Below are 18,304 nucleotides of genomic sequence, written 5' to 3'. Positions count from 1 at the left end.
ACTTGTACTTCGTCCAGTGCGAGTACATGTGATGGATCCGGGTTTTATCGTCTCAATTGAGAGACATGAAACACAGGGTGCAAATTCGATAAGCTCGGAGGTAGAGCGATTTGGTAGGCTACAAGCCCAACCTTCTTTAAAATTTGATACGGACCCAGATACTTGGGCGCCAGCTTCCTTGATTTGAGAGCTCTCCCGACTCCAGTTACATGAGAAACCTTCAAAAACACATGTTCTCCTTCTTGAAAATCTAATGGCTTTCTCCTTCTGTCATAATAGCTCTTCTGCTTATCCTGGGATGCTTTTATTTTCTCTCGAATCAATTTCACTTGTTCGGTAATTTGGTGTAGCATTTCAGACCCAAGAAGTACTGTTTCCCATCATCGTACCAACGAAGAGGAGTTTTGCACTTTCGCCCATATAGAGCTTCAAAAGGAGCCATACGCTGGCTTGGTAGCTATTGTTGTAAGTAAATTCAATCAATAGCAAACATTCCATCCAACTACCTTGTTGCTCTATAATACACGCCTAGAGTAGATCTTCTAGAGTCTGAATGGTTCGCTCAGTCTGACCATCTGTTTGGGGATGATAAGCTGAACTGAGCTTCAGCTTTGTCCCCAATGCTTCATGTAGACTTGTCCAAAATTGCGAGGTAAACCTCAGGTCCCTGTCTGATACGATACTGGAAGGAATTCCATGTAACCTTACTACTTCTTTGATGTACAACTCTACTAACTTCTCCATTTTATATTTCATATTTACCGGAATAAAATGAGCAGATTTGGTGAGTCGATCTACTATGACCCACACAACATCGTGTCCATGACTCGTCTTGGGTAAACTAGATACAAAATCCATAGATATGCTCTCCCATTTCCATTCCGGAATTTCTAGCGGCTCTAATTCTCCTGATGGTCGCTGGTGCTCAGCTTTGACCTTTTGACATGTCAAACATTTTGCTACATATTCAGCTACATCTTTCTTCATGCCATGCCACCAAAAACTTCTCTTCAAATCTTGGTACATCTTAGTCATCCCTGGATGGAAACTAAGATGGCTTTTATGTGCTTCTTCCAAGATCTTAACTTTCAAATCATCTAATGGCGGTACACATATCCTCCCCTTGAATCTAAGTAACCCGGCTGTATCCTTTTTAAACTCCACATCCTTATCTCCCATTGCATCTAACACTTTGTCTTGCAGAAACTGGTCATCCTTTTGAGCCTCGCGTATGTGATTTACGAATTCATTGATGATTTGCAACGCTCCCAAAAATAAGCTCTTGGGTCGCATCTCGATTGCTAGATTTAGATCTTGGAATTCCTCTATCAATCTCTGTTCCAGAATCATCATGGTCGCAACATATAAGGACTTCCAGCTCAGTGCGTCGGCTACTACATTAGCCTTTCCTGGATGGTAGGAAAGACCAAAGTCATAATCCTTGAGGAACTCCATCCATCTTCGTTGCCTCATATTGAGTTCCTTCTGATCGAACAAGTATTTGAGGCTCTTGTGATCGCTGAAAACTTCAAAACGAGTGCCATATAAATAGTGCCTCCAAATCTTTAAGGCAAAGACCACAGCTTCTAGTTCCAAGTCATGGGTCGGATAGTTAACTTCATGAGGACGCAATTGCCGTGAAGCATAAGCCACTACCCTTCTCTGTTGCATCAATATGCACCCTAAGCCTTGCCCGCTCGCATCGCAATACACTTCAAATGGTCTCTTAGGGTCGGGCAAAATCAACACTGGAGCTATTGTCAATCACCTCTTCAACTCTTGGAAGCTTTGCTCACATTTCTCATTCCAGACAAACTTCTCATTCTTATGAGTTAGTTTAGTTAGGGGTAGTGCTAATTTAGAAAATCCCTCAATGAATTTCCTATAATAGCCGGCCAACCCCAAGAAACTTCAAACTTCTGTTGGAGTTGTTGGTTGTTGCCACTCCATAACCGATTCCACTTTAACCGGGTCCACCGCAACCCCATCTTTAGAAATCACGTGCCCCAGGAACTGCACTTTCTCTAACCAAAATTCACATTTCGACAGTTTGGCGAACAATTTCCTATCCCTCAGGATATGCAACGCAATTCTCAAGTGCTTTTCATGCTCCTTCTTATTCTTTGAATACACTAGGATATCATCAATGAACACAACCACGAACTGATATAAGTAATCATGGAATATACGGTTCATATAGTCCATGAAGATAGCCGGAGCATTAGTCACTCCAAATGGCATGACTAAATACTCATAATGTCCATATCGAGTCCGAAACGCAGTCTTTGGAATATCTTCCTTCTTAACTCGGATTTGATGATACCCCGATCGCAAATCGATCTTCAAAAATATTGTCGCTCCCCTTAATTGATCAATCAAATCATCTATCCTTGGTAGGGGATATTTGTTCTTGATAGTGACTTTGTTTAGCTGCCGGTAGTCTACGTACATCCTCATGCTTCCATTCTTCTTTTTAACCAATAAGACCGGCGCTCCCCACGGTGATACGCTTGGGCGAACAAATTGTTTACTTAAGAGATCCTGTACTTGTGCCTTCACCTCTGCTAGTTCTACTAGGGACATCCTATAGGGCGCGATCGACACTGGATTCGCCCCAGGCACTAAGTCAATAATGAATTCCACTTCTCTCTCAGGTGGTAATTCACAAATGTCATCAGGAAAGACCTCTGGGAATTCTGACACCACCGGTATACTGCTAACTTTAGAGACCTCCTCCACATTCATGGAGAACAACACCATGTAGGTTCGAACGTCCCCCACTCCATCGTTGGCAGCATTCTCCTTCAATGGTTCATTTGGAATTACATTTCCACCAAATACTAGCATATTCTCTTTGCAGTTTAGAAAGATATGGTTAGTAGATAACCAGTCCATTCCCAAGATCACATCTAGATGAGCTAAAGGTAGGCAAATCAAATCTGCCATAAAAGATCGACCCTCAACAGTTATAGGACACTTCAAACATATCCGAGAGGTGGTTACAGGCTCGTTAGTCGGAGTAGACACCACGATATCATATGGTAACTCCGTCGTACATAACCCCAACCTCTCCACACATGCATGAAATATGAACGAATGCGTGGCACTCGAATCATAGAGTACATCTAGCAGTTTATCAACAATTAAACACTTACCCTGTATCAAATCGTCGGAGGCAGCAGCTTCTGATCCACTCATAGCAAATACCCGGGAGGGTACCTTCTGTCTTCCACCACTAGTGTTATTGTTGTTGCTAACATTACTGCTCCTCGTGGGATTAGTAGATCCACGGTTGACTATGTTAGAATTTGCAGTTATCGTCAGTCTCCCAACCATTCTACACTCCCGAGCATAATGGCCTACCTTGCCACAAATATAGCAACGACTGTGTCTGTTGGAGTTGTGGGCAATTTCTCCTAAGATGCGGTCCTCCGCACTGAAAGCACTGTACCCCAGTCCCCTTTGACTGGCTCATGTTGGACGTAGCCATAGGTTGTTTCCCCTTGTTGCGAGAATATGGCTTCATCCTCTTATTACTGTTTTCTCTAAAAGGGTGGCTTCTTTGTGGTCCTCCAAAGCCTCTGGCTTGCCTCTCTTTCATCTTGTCCTCAAATATTCGACACTTCGTCACTAGTTGATTGAAATCTATAATCTACATGTAGCTAACTGCTTGTTGCATCTCCAGTCGAAGCCCATTCTCAAACTGAGCACATAAGTCCTCTTCGTTCCGAGCATCTTGGTATTGAGGCCAGTACTGTAGAAGTTCATTAAATTTGACCGTGTATTCTCCAATGGACATGTTTCCCTGCCTCAAATTCAGGAATTCCCTCGCCTTTCGCTTTCTGAAATCTCGTGAAAAATAGTTGTCTAGAAATTTGTCCTTGAAGGCATTCCAAGGAATAACGCCTCTAGGTGCTGCTAATGTAGGTTTCACGAACTTCCACCAATTCTCAGCTTCTCCCTGGAGCATGAACGTTCTTGAATTTTTTTTAACTCTATACGTTATACACTTATACTTTATACATAATTAATCATAAAAAAAATATTTTATATATAATTTTTATTTTAATATATTTTTTATATGAATGAATAACTTGTTTTTTTTTAAAATATTCATCCTCATTTATTATATTTTTTTTATACATTATACGTTCATAAAATAAAATATTCAATAAATTTTTTCAATAAGAAAAGAGACAATAATACAAATATATTTAATTGAAAATTACATAATTTTACTATATTAATGTAAATTTCAGGTAAATTATTCATCCCGTAAATTAAATGTAATTTTTTTCCTAGTTGTATCAATAAAAAATAAATTTATATTTATGTATTAAATTATATATATATATATATATATTTACTTATTTAAGTAAAAATATAATAAATAAAAAATAAATAATTAGTTCCTTAAAAATTATTTTTAGACACCGTAAGTCTAAATATTTTTCCACGCTTTCATGAATACTATTCATCCTCATTTTTTTTCATACTTTTTATGTTATTAATTAGTTAGGAAAAATATAACCATAAAGAATACATTTAAACTAAAATTATTATAAAAATAATAAAATTCACCATAATTATTTAGATATTAATATAATAAGAAAATTTATATTTTCTAGGTATAAGAAAATCATGAGTTTATATAAGTGCAAAGATAAAAAATAAAAAATAAAAAATTATTTGATTAAAAATTAATGTTAGACACTAATTTTGTCTATAGAAAATAATTGTAATTATGTTGATTTAATTTATTTTTTATGTAATTAAATATATATTAATTATGTAAAATAAATTGTAATTTTGATAGGAGAAAAATTATTAGAAAATAGTTTATTCCCGTGAATTCAAAGTATATTTTTGTGTCCTTTTTTTATTTTAAAAAATGATCATCCCCATAAGTTATATTTTATATATCTAATCCTGTAAGTTAAGTCTGGATTTATCTTCATGTTTTTATGAAAAAGATTCATGCCCATTTTAAATATTTTTTCATACTTTCTATTTTTATAAAAATATAAAATTAAATAAATTATTTAAGTTAATAGAGAGATATCTATAAAAATACATCTAAATTAAAATAATTATAATAGAATAATGATTTTAGGTAAGTTATTCATCCCATTAATTAAGTGAAATTGTTTTACTTGCTTTTATAATAATAACAAATTCACCGTTATGTGTTAAATTTTATATATAACTTTTATTTTAATATTTTTGCATATACATATCAATGTAAAATTAAAAGAAAATGAAAATTTATTCAGGTAGAAGAAAAATTAGAATAATTTATTTAGTTAAGAAGATAATAAATAAAAATGAATAAATATTGGCTTAAAAATAATTTAAAACACTATTTTTTATTTTAATTTTTGTTGCGTAATTAAATATATATTAATTATGTAAAAATGATAATTTTGATTAAAAAACACTTTAGTAACGAAGTTTATCACCGTGAATTTAGTAAAATTTTGCTACTTATTCTTTTAAAAAAAGTTTATCTCTGTTAAATATATCTGACACGATAAATTAAGTCTAAATTTCTCTTTAAGTTTTTACGAAAAATATTTTTTACAAAATTATAGCAAGAGATGACTATTTTTTTTCTACAAAATTTAAATCTTTATTTCAAAACTTAGGAAATTAAATGCAATATATAAAAAATAATTAATAATTTCCTGAGTGAGCATCTTATTCCCGCATGGTAATTGGGATTTGGTGACCCCTAAATGTGTAAAGAATAACGACATTATTGCCTCACTCAATCAGCGTATCTTGTGAAGGCAAGGAAAACACAAGCAGCGCCCCCTGTTTTGTCTTCTCCCAATCAAATTGAAAAGTGCCAAATCCCTTTTCCACACACAATAAATAAATAAATAAATAACAGCGTGCAATCCACGCGTATTCAACGAGCTCCGTATATATACATAGATATCGCAGTGCCAGTGACTGCATACAATACATACATCAGTGCCGTCGTTTCGGTGAATAAGTGTCGTTTAAAGATGCAGAGTCTGCAACAGAAGGCTTCCGAATGGAGCGGTGTTTCCATAGACGACGCTTTCGGCATCGACGACACCAATCTCTTCCAGAAACTCGGCCTCCAAACCTTCATTAACCTCTCCACCAATTTCTACAACAGGTAGCACTTTTTTCTTTTTCTTTTAATTTTATTTATTTATTTCGTTTAAATAAATAAACTGATTTTGTCTTTGGGGTAGGGTTTACGATGACGAGGAAGAATGGTTTCGTTCAATATTCGCGAATTCTGAGAAGGAGAATGCCATTCAAAACCAATACGAGTTCTTCGTGCAGCGAATGGGTGGTCCTCCTCTCTTTTCTCAGAGAAGAGGTAACATTTTTTTGCTGACTCGAAATATTTCCAATTTACAGTAGATAGTGTAATTGCTCCGTGAAAATTATAACATCTTTAGTGCATGCATAGATACATATTATTCCTTCTAATAAGCGTACAAAAAAAAAAAAAAAAGAAACTAATAAACTAGGGTGTGAACTAACACACAGGTTAATTAGTGATCTTGAGCCTGAGTCTTGGATATACAGTTGCGTGAAACTAGCAGTGACATCGAATTGGAGTCCTAGATATTCAGTTGGGATATTCGGTGGGAAAGTTTTGTCTTGAGAAGCATTGTCTCTCATGAAAGATTATACCAAAAGAAATGTACAAATACAAAACGTTTATTTAGCTGATTAACATGTGCAATTTTAATTATGTGGCTGATGCTATATAGTTTGATTATAGACAAAACTTAGATGCAGTTGTTTACGTTCTTTTCATACTATTCTTCAATTAGAGTTGATAAATATTCTGCATTAAAATTAACTCAAAGTTATCGGGGTGAAATTCCTTTTCAAATTTGGAAAATAACATCAAAAGAACTTAAGGAATTACTTATTAGTAGGGATATAAATGAGCTGAGTTGATCCAAGCACTTGAAATTTAAGCTTGGCTTGTGAAAAAAATGGGTTGCTCAAACTTGACTCATTTATTTAGAAGAACCTAATTAAAAGTTTGGGTTTGACTTGTTTAGCTCATTTAAAACTTAATTATTTTTTAACTTTATCAATTTAGTATTTAATAAATTATTTTAATAATAATTCTGTCAAAAAATATATATTTTAATAATATCAATTTAGAATCTATGTAATTTTAATTTTCTCTCTAAATATACGAGCTATTCAAGAGCTGCTAATGTCAAACTTGGATTTGCTTCATTTAAATAATTGAGCCCAATCTCAAGCTTGAGTTTGTTTATTTAATTAAACAAACAAGTTTGATCCAGCATTTAACGAGTCAAGCTCCAGTAGTTTGCAAATAGGTTGGTTCATTTACACCCATATGAGTTTTTTCCTTTGACTAATTTACTCAAATATTTCTGTTTCTAGTTTTTCACATTTTTTTAACAATAAAAGATGCATTTGATTTAATTCTTTGAAATCTATTGAATGTAGCTAGCTAGTAGAACAGTTTTAGTAAATTTGTGAACTCATTATTCTCCTGGAATGGATTCTTAAACAATGGCCTGCTTGCATGGTGCTGGTCTTTGTAATATGGTTTTGGGATTAATTTGACAATATTTGAGGAATGTGTTGCTCTTCACAAAATGCTGAGGGAGAATGAAAGAGATTATAGTAATTCCAAGTGATGTTGATGCTCTGTCTGTATGCCCTTACTGATAGGATGCTGGTTTCTGAGCCTGTGCCATTGCTTTCCTCAAATGATGTTATCTAAGCAAAATTTATAGGGTGGATGTTAATCACCTTGCCAAATGGTAGCACCGGTTAGTCGTTAGTGGTTACTCAAAGAGTTAGATTAACCTTTGCAAAATTGCAAATTGAATATTTAGAGTACTGAAGTAAGAGAATGTATCAAAATTTCAAAGATTTATTATAGTGAAGTTCACTCTCAGCCTATACTGGGCACTAAATACCCTAAAACTTAGGGTGACTTGGTGCATGGGGCTCCTACCTTGTGGGTCTGGACTCTGGAGAGGTTGGATGAACACACTCTTATTGACGGAGAGACTGTTTCCGTGATTCAGCCTGTGCTAATATCTTGAGAAAAATATTTAGTGCCAATAGCTTGTCCCAATTTGCCCTTCCCATAGAAAAAGATGATGGGGCAACTTGCTAACTGATATTTGGGAATTAGGAATGAAATTGGATCTTCTGTTGTTGAGTAACTTGATATAATCCTATTAGAGAGAGAAAAGGACAAATGATTTTGAATGTGACTACATTATTGAATCATCCTACAACCAATCATGGTGGTTTGGTTGCATGATAAAATTTGTCTTTTTATTGATGATCACGACAGGATCCAAAACCATTAAAAATGAAGCTAATCTTGATGATTTTTAGCAACTTGTTGAGTGAGGGTGAGGTACTTATTAAAATGTTAACAGGATTATGAATAAGTTTCTGTACTAATGTCCATTTACATTTTAATCCATTGGTCTTATACCATGTTCTTCGCCCTAGTACTTAAATGGGATTGTTAAACTTGTGTTTTCCAGACAAAATTAGATTGTTGGAATTAAAAATTGAATGTTATATGTTTTCTGCACTGATCTTTGTGTGTGTGGAGGGTTGCTTCTTTGAATCATCTAGTAACTTTAAAGTTTGAAAAATGAACCTTGGTTCCTTTCTTGATTTTTGGCAGGACATCCTGCTCTAATTGCTCGACATCGACCATTTCCTGTCACGCATCAAGCTGCAGAGAGGTGGTTACATCACATGCAACATGCATTAGACAGTACTACAGATATAGATGATGACTCAAAGACCAAAATGATGAACTTTTTCAGGTTTATTTTCTACCCCAAGGTCCCACTTCACGGAAAATGGTTGTTCATGATAACATTGAGTCATTGACTGTACTCTTGTTTTTCAGGCACACTGCATATTTTTTGGTGGCTGGAGATGAGCTAAAGAATCAAAACCAACATATTCCATGCAAACATGCAGCAGCCAAAAAGGATGATTCTTGATTCATAAAACTGTTTCAATTTTCTTTAATTTATTGCCTTTATCCATAAAACTTTGTATCAGAGTAGAAGCATTGTCCAAGTGTTGGGGAGATGAAAACGAAGCCACATTACACACATGCCAACTTTGAAACCAAATAGTTAGTAAGACGAGGTTGATGATTGTAAGCATAGAATCGATAAAATACACTAAGAAAATACAAATAGTGTTTTGACAAAAAAAAAAAAAAAATACAAATAGCAATCTTGAATTGCCTTTAAATTGTACTTCTCTAAACTGCTATCAGGTCAAATCCTCAATCAACGATGTTTTCATATTTTTTTCTAGTATAATTTGTACTTTTCAAATTTTTGAATTTTTGGTTTGTTGATACTACTATTTAATTAACTACTTCCTGGAAAGGTCACGTCCTACAAAGGCTCAGAGTATGGGAAGACTGAGGACACTAAAGCCAACCCGACAGGAAGGTATAAATTAAGAATAAAGTAGGTAAATAAAAGGGTAAGAATTTGCAACAACGATGTAGTTCAAGCAAATAATAAAAATAAGGCATACAATAAAAATAAAAAAATTGGGTTTGATTGATTTTGCTTTCGAAAATTTATTTTTTGAAAAAAAAGGTGATAAAAATAGTTTTTAAATTTTTAATTTTTAAATTAAAAAAGAACATTTCTAGATTGTGTTGATTTTTACTTCTAGTTTTTTATTACGTATTTTGTGTTTAAAAAATATGTATGTAATCAGTTGTGTTTAAAAAAATATGCATTTTTTAAGGATGAAATGATATTTTTTTATTTATTTGAGAATTAAACACAGTGTCAAGGGGTTTAAGGTGTTATTTTTATTATTAACTTAATGTTTTTTTTGAAACTAAACAACTTCAATTTTATTTCCTTTTATTACTCTTAAATCAAACAACTATTTTTTTATATTTTACTTACCTATTTTTCTTTGTTTTTTTTTTTCGCACTTATCTGTTTCACTTCCTCTATTTATTTCCTTTCTATCCAACACAATTTACTAGTTTTGAAAGACAATAATGTAAAACTAGTTTTGAAACATAATTTACTTCTTTTGAAATTAGTCAATGAAAAAACTGGTGGAATTTCACACCTATTATATAGTGATTGAAAAAAATAAAAGAAAATAGAAATGTAAAGCTTTTTATGCTGCACACAAACCTAGTTCCATTGAAGAAAATTTGACAAATTCAAACCTATGGCAGAAGTAGTAAAATAATTATGAAGTGAGTCGTAATTAAAATATATTACCTTCATTCTTATTTTTAAGACTCAATAACTTATTTCATTCGGATAAAGAAAAGTATTTAACTTAGTTGATAGCTATCCTAAATTTATATATTTTTTTCAAAATTATTATTGTCATTAATGCTCTTCTAGCTTTGGTATTAAAATATGGGCAAGTGAATATATAAAAGTGTCATCTTGAAGAAGATATGTTTGTTGAGATTACAATTAAAATGTGTCCATGAATGTAGTCCTAAATTTAATTTATTAGAAAATGTTTTAAAGTCAATATTAGCCTTGGAGTGAGAAGCATCAAGGAAGAAATTTTGTTCCTTTAATTGGGTTCCTAGTCCACTCCAAGGCAGTCATTGAATTGCAATTTCTATTGCTACCTATTTCTATGAAAATTGTGATAAAGGAATGTGATAAAAAAACTAAAACCGATAAATAAAGGAATAAATAATTGAAAAAGAAGAAGACACTCAAAAAGAAAAAGACAGATTTGATTGATTTGGTTAAGAACATGTTCTACATTAGTTTTTCCTATTTATAATGATAAAATTAGTCACAAACAACTTAATTATTCCTAACCCACTACCCTAGATTTTAGGAGATCATGAATTACATCTTAGATCATGGATATGATACTTTTGTTCCTCCAATTTTACCCTTTTTATTCTGTCAATTAAGTTTAGTCGTTTTATTTTCTTCTATCTATTAGTTGACATATGCTGACTATTATACTTATGATGGCTATTTTTGGTGATCATGGGTAATTGCCCAGAAAAATGTCCTGAGTATTTTCCTACTTTTGACCTCTGTTCCTTATTCATTAGAAAAATAACTATTAACTTCTTATTATTGGATCAAGTGGTCTCGGAATAATTAAGAAGGGGGGGGGGTGTTGAATTAATTATTAATGTGTCTTGACTAATTAAAAAATTTATTCTTCTTAATGTTACTAGATTTAACTAGGCTTTTACTACTAAGTTAAGAAAGTAAAGAATAGAAACAATAACTTAACCAAAAGTAAAAGCGGCAATTAAAAGTACACAGCGGAAATTAAAGAGTGTAAGGAAGAAGATGACAAACACAAGATTTATACTGGTTTGGCCACAACCCGTGCCTACATCCAGTCCCCAAGCAACCAACGATTCTTGAGATTTCTTTCAACCTTGTAAAATCCTTTACAAGCCAAAGATCCACAAGGGATGTACCCTCCCTTGTTCTCTTTGAACAACCAAGTGGATGTACCCTCCACTTGAACTGATCCACAAGAGATGTACCCTCTTTTGTTCTTAGTATAACAACCCAAGTAGATGTACCCTCTACTTGTACCACAAAGGATGTACCCTCCAATGTGTTAAGACAAAGAATTCTTAGGCGGTTAGTCCCTTGAATTCTCTGTGAGGGGGATACAAAAGATATCTCAGGCGGTTAGTCCTTTGAAATCTTTTGTATAAAGGGAAAGGGAAAAAGATATCTCAGATGGTTAGTCCTTTGAAATCTTTTGTAAGAAACAGAAGATATCTCAGGCGGTTAGTCCTTTGAAATCTTTTGTCAAGAGGGAGAAGGGAAGAAACAAAAGAATTCTCAGGCGGTTAGTCCTTTGAATCTTTTGGCAAGAGAAAGAAGTGAATGAAGAAGAAGAGTAGCACAAGTTTTTGAACAATGAACTTTTCTTGAAAGAGAAAGTATTGAACAAAAACTTTTAGAAAGATGAAGAGAAATGAATCAGAAAGTTCTTTAAAAACCGTTATGAAAATTCATGCCATGGTCATATATTTATAATCATTTGATGACTCAAGTTAAAGTTTGTGACTCTTAGACAATTTCTTTAAAACTAGTCACCTTTTAAAAGTTGTGACTCTTTTGAAAAACTCTTCAGAAACAAGTCACTTTAAGAATTGTGACTTTTGGTAATTTATTTTTCGAAATGTAATCGATTACCATCAAGGTGTAATCGATTACACATCAACAGATGTGACTCTTCATGTTTAAATTTGAAAATCAAAACGTTTAGAAACTCTGGTAATCGATTACAAGTATTGTGTAATCGATTACACAAGTTTAAAATGATTTGAAAATGTTTTATCACTAGTTGTGACTCTTGAAATTTGAAATCTAACATTTTAAAACATTGGTAATCGATTACATGCTCATGGTAATCGATTACAACTTTGTAAATCAGTTTTGAATACAATGCTGGCTACTGGTAATCGATTACTACTTTCTGGTAATCGATTACCAGAGAGTAAAACTCTTTGGTAAAAGATTTTGTGAAAAATTCTTTTGCTACTCAATGTTTTGAAAAACTTTTTTAGTACTTATCTTGACTGAGTCTTCTCTTGATTATTGAATCTTGAGTCTTGAATCTTGATCTTGATTGTTTTTGAATCTTGATTCTTGAAACTTGATTGAATCTTGAAACTTGATTATTCTTGAATCTTGATTCTTGAAGCTTTTTGACTCTTGATTCTTTGGAACTTGCTTAACTCTTGATTATTTGGCATCATCAAAATAATCTTGGAAGTCATTGCTTCCACACCTATCCACTTCTCCTATTTTTGTTAGGAAATCATGACTTCGTATGCATTTAACTTAGGAAAAACTGCTTGCAACTACCTTCCATGTTCAAATCTTTGCTTCAGCTTGGCCTTCTTCAAAATAGATAAGATTTTGGGACCACTTCTCAATTCAATTATGTTTTACTAGTCGATAGAAATAGTTGTCAAGTGTCAAAAACAATTATGTTGTTTGTTAGTCATCAACAATGACTATTTTAGTCGTTAGTCACTTTTAGTACCGGGTCAAGCTAGAATCTACTTAAATTGAATTGCATTAGTTATCGACCATTGACTGAATTAACTTGAATTAACTATTAGCCAATGATAAACGATTAACCTCCGTAACAAACATTTTTAATGCCAACAAATACGAATAATAAACATGCCATGATGCATAAGATCTAGTCCATACATAAAATGAAGAATAAGTCCCAACTCCTAAGGTGGTACGATATACTGAATAAAATAACTACATGCGTATTCGATATCGAATAGATGTAAACACAAAATGTTTCAGAAAAAAATGCTTTTTATAGTTGATACGAACAAAAATTCTAAAAATACAATTTTTTATACTGTAAAATAAAAACTTTTCCTCTAATAGATAATTGTGATCGTCATTCTATCCCATTTGTATGTTTTCTTCTATATATTTCTTAAATAATAAGTAATATTATAGCAATCTAACAGCTAAAAAAACAATTATATTATTTAAAAGAAAGAGAAAACCAACAACATTTATAATGCATAGTTGCATAGATGAATTATTTATCTTAATTTTGTGGGTTCTATAATTCTACACAAATTGAAACATTCTACACAAAATTAATTCCAATATTAAGATTACTAAAATGAGTGTTTAATTAACTTAATTTTATGAATTCTACAATGCTTGAAAAATATTATTTTATAGTATAAATGTTTTGAACAACCGTTGCTTATATAAATAAGGATGCTTATATAACACTACTAGAAAATAGACCTTTTACATAGGTTATTAAGGACTTTCAATATCAATTATTAACCGATGTCGAAACTATCAACACTAAAGTATCAACGTTAACATCAGTTTTCTAAAAACCGATGTTGTTTTCTTCTCACCAACATTGATTTTTAGAAAAATCGATGTTGTTACTGACAACATCAGTTTTTCTAAAAATTGATGTTGATTTTTGGATTTTTTTTAATATCTTATATGTTTTTTTAAATTACCAACCTATAATTATTCATATTACAACTTATCATTCAAAGTTGTAAAAAAACTCATAAAATAAGCCATGCACCAAAAGTTATAAATAAAATATATCATGCACCAAGAGTAGTTATAAACATTTATGAACAAAATATACCCCAAATGTGTTCAGGATGTTTCAATATTTCCCACAAAATATACCACCAAGACTTATAAACAAAAATTTATAGACTGATAATAGTAGAGTAGTAATGTACTTTAACTACAAACAAATCTAAAATAAAACAAAGTTAGAAATTGTATTTGTGAACTCAAATTCTAGCTTGCAAATTTTGTAATTGGGCAAAAGTCCTCCATCCATTTCCAACTTTTGCAGTCTTCCTCTAATGATTATAAACAATCATGCACTCTGTAATCCCTTCCAAATTCAGATGGGTGAATCATGCAGCTTTCATAAATGAGTACATGGTACTCAAAATATCCTGAAATTAACATTAAATTCATATTATATATGTATATGATTTTAAAATTTGATAGATAGAGGAGTGCTTAATTACTCACCAAACTGCTGCAAGTCATTTTGTACTCAGTCAGCAGGACTTTAAAAGTGGTCGAGTTAGGAACTTGGTGGTACAGGGAGTACCATTTAGGATAACTTTTTGTTCAGAAATGTTTTTGAAGACGGTGAGGAAGAAAACACTATGAACAAAATGGGTCATGGTCACTTGATGATTTCCAGTGAGTCCATAGAAATGTCTGAGTTCTGTCCATCCAGTCAATAGAGTTGGGTTCAACAGATCTTGGTGTAGAAGCAAGCTTCATGATGATGAATCAAGTTGATTCATGTAGTTTGATGATGACAAAGATGATGACAAAAAGCTCAACAGAATGATTTCAAGATTGAGTCAACAAGTTCAAGATCAAGATTAATTTCTAGTTTCATGAAAAGAAATCAAGAAGATTCAAGATTCAAGAGAAGTTTGATTTCAAGATTCAAGAGAAGATGAATTCAAGATTCAAGAGAAGAAATCAAGAAGAATTCACAAGGGAAGTATTGAAAAGATTTTTCAAAAAACAAACATAGCACAACTTTGTTTTTCAAAAGAGTTTTTCTCAAAATTTTCTAAGTTACCAGAGTTTTTACTCTTTGGTAATCGATTACCAGTTTCCTATAATCGATTACCAGTGGCAAAGTTTGATTTCAAAAGCTTTTAACTGAATTTGCAACGTTCCAATTTTTTTTTAAATGGTGTAATCGATTACAATATATTGGTAATCGATTACTAGTGTATCTGAACGTTGAAATTCAAATTTAATTGTGAAGAATCACATCTTTTCATTAAATGCTTTGTGTAATCGATTACATGGTTCTGGTAATCGATTACCAGTGACAAGTTTTGAATAAAAATCAAGAGATGTAACTCTTCCAATGGTTTTCTCAAGATTTTCTTAAGGTTATAACTCTTCCAATGGTTTTCTTGACCAGACATGAAGAGTCTATAAAAGCAAGACCTTGACTTGCATTTTATGTACTTGATATAACTTTTTCATAACTTTTGAACATCTCTTTGCACTTCTTCTTCTTCTTCTTCCTTTGCCAAAAAACTTTCTAAGTTTTCTGGTTTCCAAACCTTGTTCTTTCACAGAAAATAAAAGTGTGCTATTCATCTTTTTTATTCTCTTCTCCCTTTGCCAAAAAGAATTCGACAAGGACTAATCGCCTGAATTCTTTTTGTGTCTCTCTTCTCCCTTTTCCAAAAGAACAAAGGACTAACTGCTTGAATTCTTTTGTGTCTCCCTTCTCCCTTTTCAAAGAATTCAAAAAGACACAGTCTGAGAATTCTTTTGATTCTTCCCTTTCCCTTGAACAAAAGATTTCAAAGGACTAACCACTTGAGATATCTTTTGTTTCCCCTTCACAAAGTTTCAAAGGACTAATCGCCTGAGAACTTTGTCTTAACACATTGGAGGGTACATCCTTTGTGGTACATGTAGAGGGTACATCTACTTGGGTTGTTGTAGCTGAGAACAAGAGAGGGTACATCTCTTGTGGATCAGTTCAAGTGGAGGGTACATCCACTTGGTTGTTCAAAGAGAACAAGGGAGGGTACATCCCTTGTGGATCTTTGCTTGTAAAGGTTTTTACAAGGTTGAAAGAAATCTCAAGGACCGCAGGTTGCTTGGGGACTGGATGTAGGCACAGGTTTTTGCCGAACCAGTATAAAATTCTTGTGTTTGTCTTTTTCTTCCCTACACTTTTAATTTTCGCTGTGCACTTTTAATTATCACTTTTACTTTTGGTTAAGTTTCAATTACTGTTCTTTACTTTCTTAACTTTGTAGTAAAAGCCTAATTAAATCTAGTAACATTAAGAAGGATAGATTTTCTAAATAGTCAAGGTCCCCTTCTTAATTATTCCGAGGCCACTTGATCCAACACTTGGTTGTATGCAACAGGGTGCATGTTGTCATTACTGTCTAGCAGATGCCAAGTATGTTCTAGTTCATCCTTTCATCTTACAACAAAGGACATATTGACTTCACCATAAGGCTACATTTAACAAGCAAACTAATATAAGAAAATATGTTATATCATGTCATGTTTATTTGGGAATAGTCTTGAAATTTCCAACCTGATCCATAACAAGAACAATGTCGAACATTTCCTCTGTTTTTTTTGTTAATCTTCATCATGGTGTTAGCCATTTCCTCTGATCCACAACATACACAACAACATACACAGAAATAATACGCACATCAAAACGAAAATTGGAAATCATCAAAACCAAGAACAAGCCCTAGCTTCTTACTTACCATCACCATCAAAATCAAACACAGAAAAAAGCATTTATAGAAGACTAACCTTTTGTTTTTGTGAGTGAGTGAGAGCGCGAGAGTGAGAGAATGAGAGTTAGTAGACTTGTGAGTGAGAGCAAGAACAAGAGCGTGAGAGTGAGTGATTGCGAGAATGAGATGATAACAAGAGCGACAACGAGAAGGGTGTGGCTGCGCTGTCGCAGAGAGTGCGTGAGAGTGAGAGTGAGAATGATAGTGCGAGAAGAGTAAGAGCAAGAACGAGAGCGCGATAAATGAGTGATGGTTCAGAATGAGCGCGAGAAATGAAAGATACAAATTTAATTTAACTAACACAACATCGATTTTTTGGAAAATCGATGTTAACATGAGTTCATTAATGTCGCTTTTTAAAAAAACCGATGTTAACATGAGTTCGCTAACATCAATTTTTTAAAAATTGATGTTAACGAACTGATGTTAACATTGATTTTTGAAAAATCGATATTAACAAACTCATATTAACATCGGTTTTGTCAAAAACCAATGTTAACAAACTCGTGTTATTTACGAATATGCCACTGCGTTTTTGTTAATATCGATTTTCTAAAAAATAGATGTGATGTTCACATAACGATGTTATATTCATTCTTTTTACTGGTGTTCTTCCTCTACTCCAATAAAAATAAAAAGTTAAGTAACATTATTTAAAGTTAATCAAGTCACGTAAGTATTATTATTGGAGATGATCTTATTGGTATGCATGTCATTTTTAGTGATGTTGATAAGAAAAGGGACATACAAAAGGGAAGAGATTTACAAGCCTTTTAAAGTGTATCCTTTGTGGAAACAAACATTATCACACGGCAATTATCCGTATACGTCATTTTCTTAGCATCTTAACTATTCAACAACTTCAGTTATACAAAAGTTAGTTTAATCTTTATGTGTCAATTATGAAAGACCAACCTGTTTTATAGCCCTGGTATTTTATTTTATTTTAAATTTGAAGTGTATGACAAGTAGCATAACAAGCACGCACGACTTGTTAGTGATGCCGAGTTAGGGTTCTTCTTTGCTTCTTCGTGACAAATGCACGCCAACTACTTCACCATTAATGTCAACGAAGTCGTTGCGAAATATATATAACCTAAGCTAAGGTAATCTTGACGGAAAGATATTAAACGAGACGTTTGTAATCTTGTCAATTAGACAATTAGATCATTATAGTTCTAGATATAGATATTATATATGTAATTAATTGATATCGTATAAGTTTTTCTTTTAACCAATGGTTAATCTTTAAATGAATGGATAAGTAATTTTCATCTATAATTTGTGATATGATTACTAATTTATAACTATGATTGATTGGATAGTTGCAAAGTCCAATTACATGTTGACAAAGAAGCTGTAACAATGTCTGGTTGTGGTTCATAAATATCAGAAATTTCAATATTTAGCGCTTGTCTAATTTTTTGAACAAAGTAA

The 18,304-nt window shown here is 32.8% G+C and overlaps 1 protein-coding gene across 1 annotated transcript; it reads left to right on the top strand.

Annotated features, from left to right (window-relative positions):
* The first annotated feature begins 5,957 nt into the window (after positions 1-5,957).
* LOC100526931 (uncharacterized) lies at positions 5,958-9,230 on the top strand. The gene is given in 4 exon segments (NM_001249232.2): positions 5,958-6,148; positions 6,228-6,358; positions 8,690-8,834; positions 8,921-9,230. Coding segments are annotated over 4 exon segments (510 nt in total). The 5' UTR covers positions 5,958-6,011; the 3' UTR covers positions 9,018-9,230.
* Positions 9,231-18,304: the final 9,074 nt, after the last annotated feature.

Source organism: Glycine max, chromosome 14 (assembly GCF_000004515.6).
Source record: "Glycine max cultivar Williams 82 chromosome 14, Glycine_max_v4.0, whole genome shotgun sequence".
NCBI classification, from domain to species: domain Eukaryota; kingdom Viridiplantae; phylum Streptophyta; class Magnoliopsida; order Fabales; family Fabaceae; genus Glycine; species Glycine max.
The sequence above is the reverse complement of the archived record's forward strand: the minus strand, read 5'-3'. Positions and strand labels throughout refer to the sequence as shown.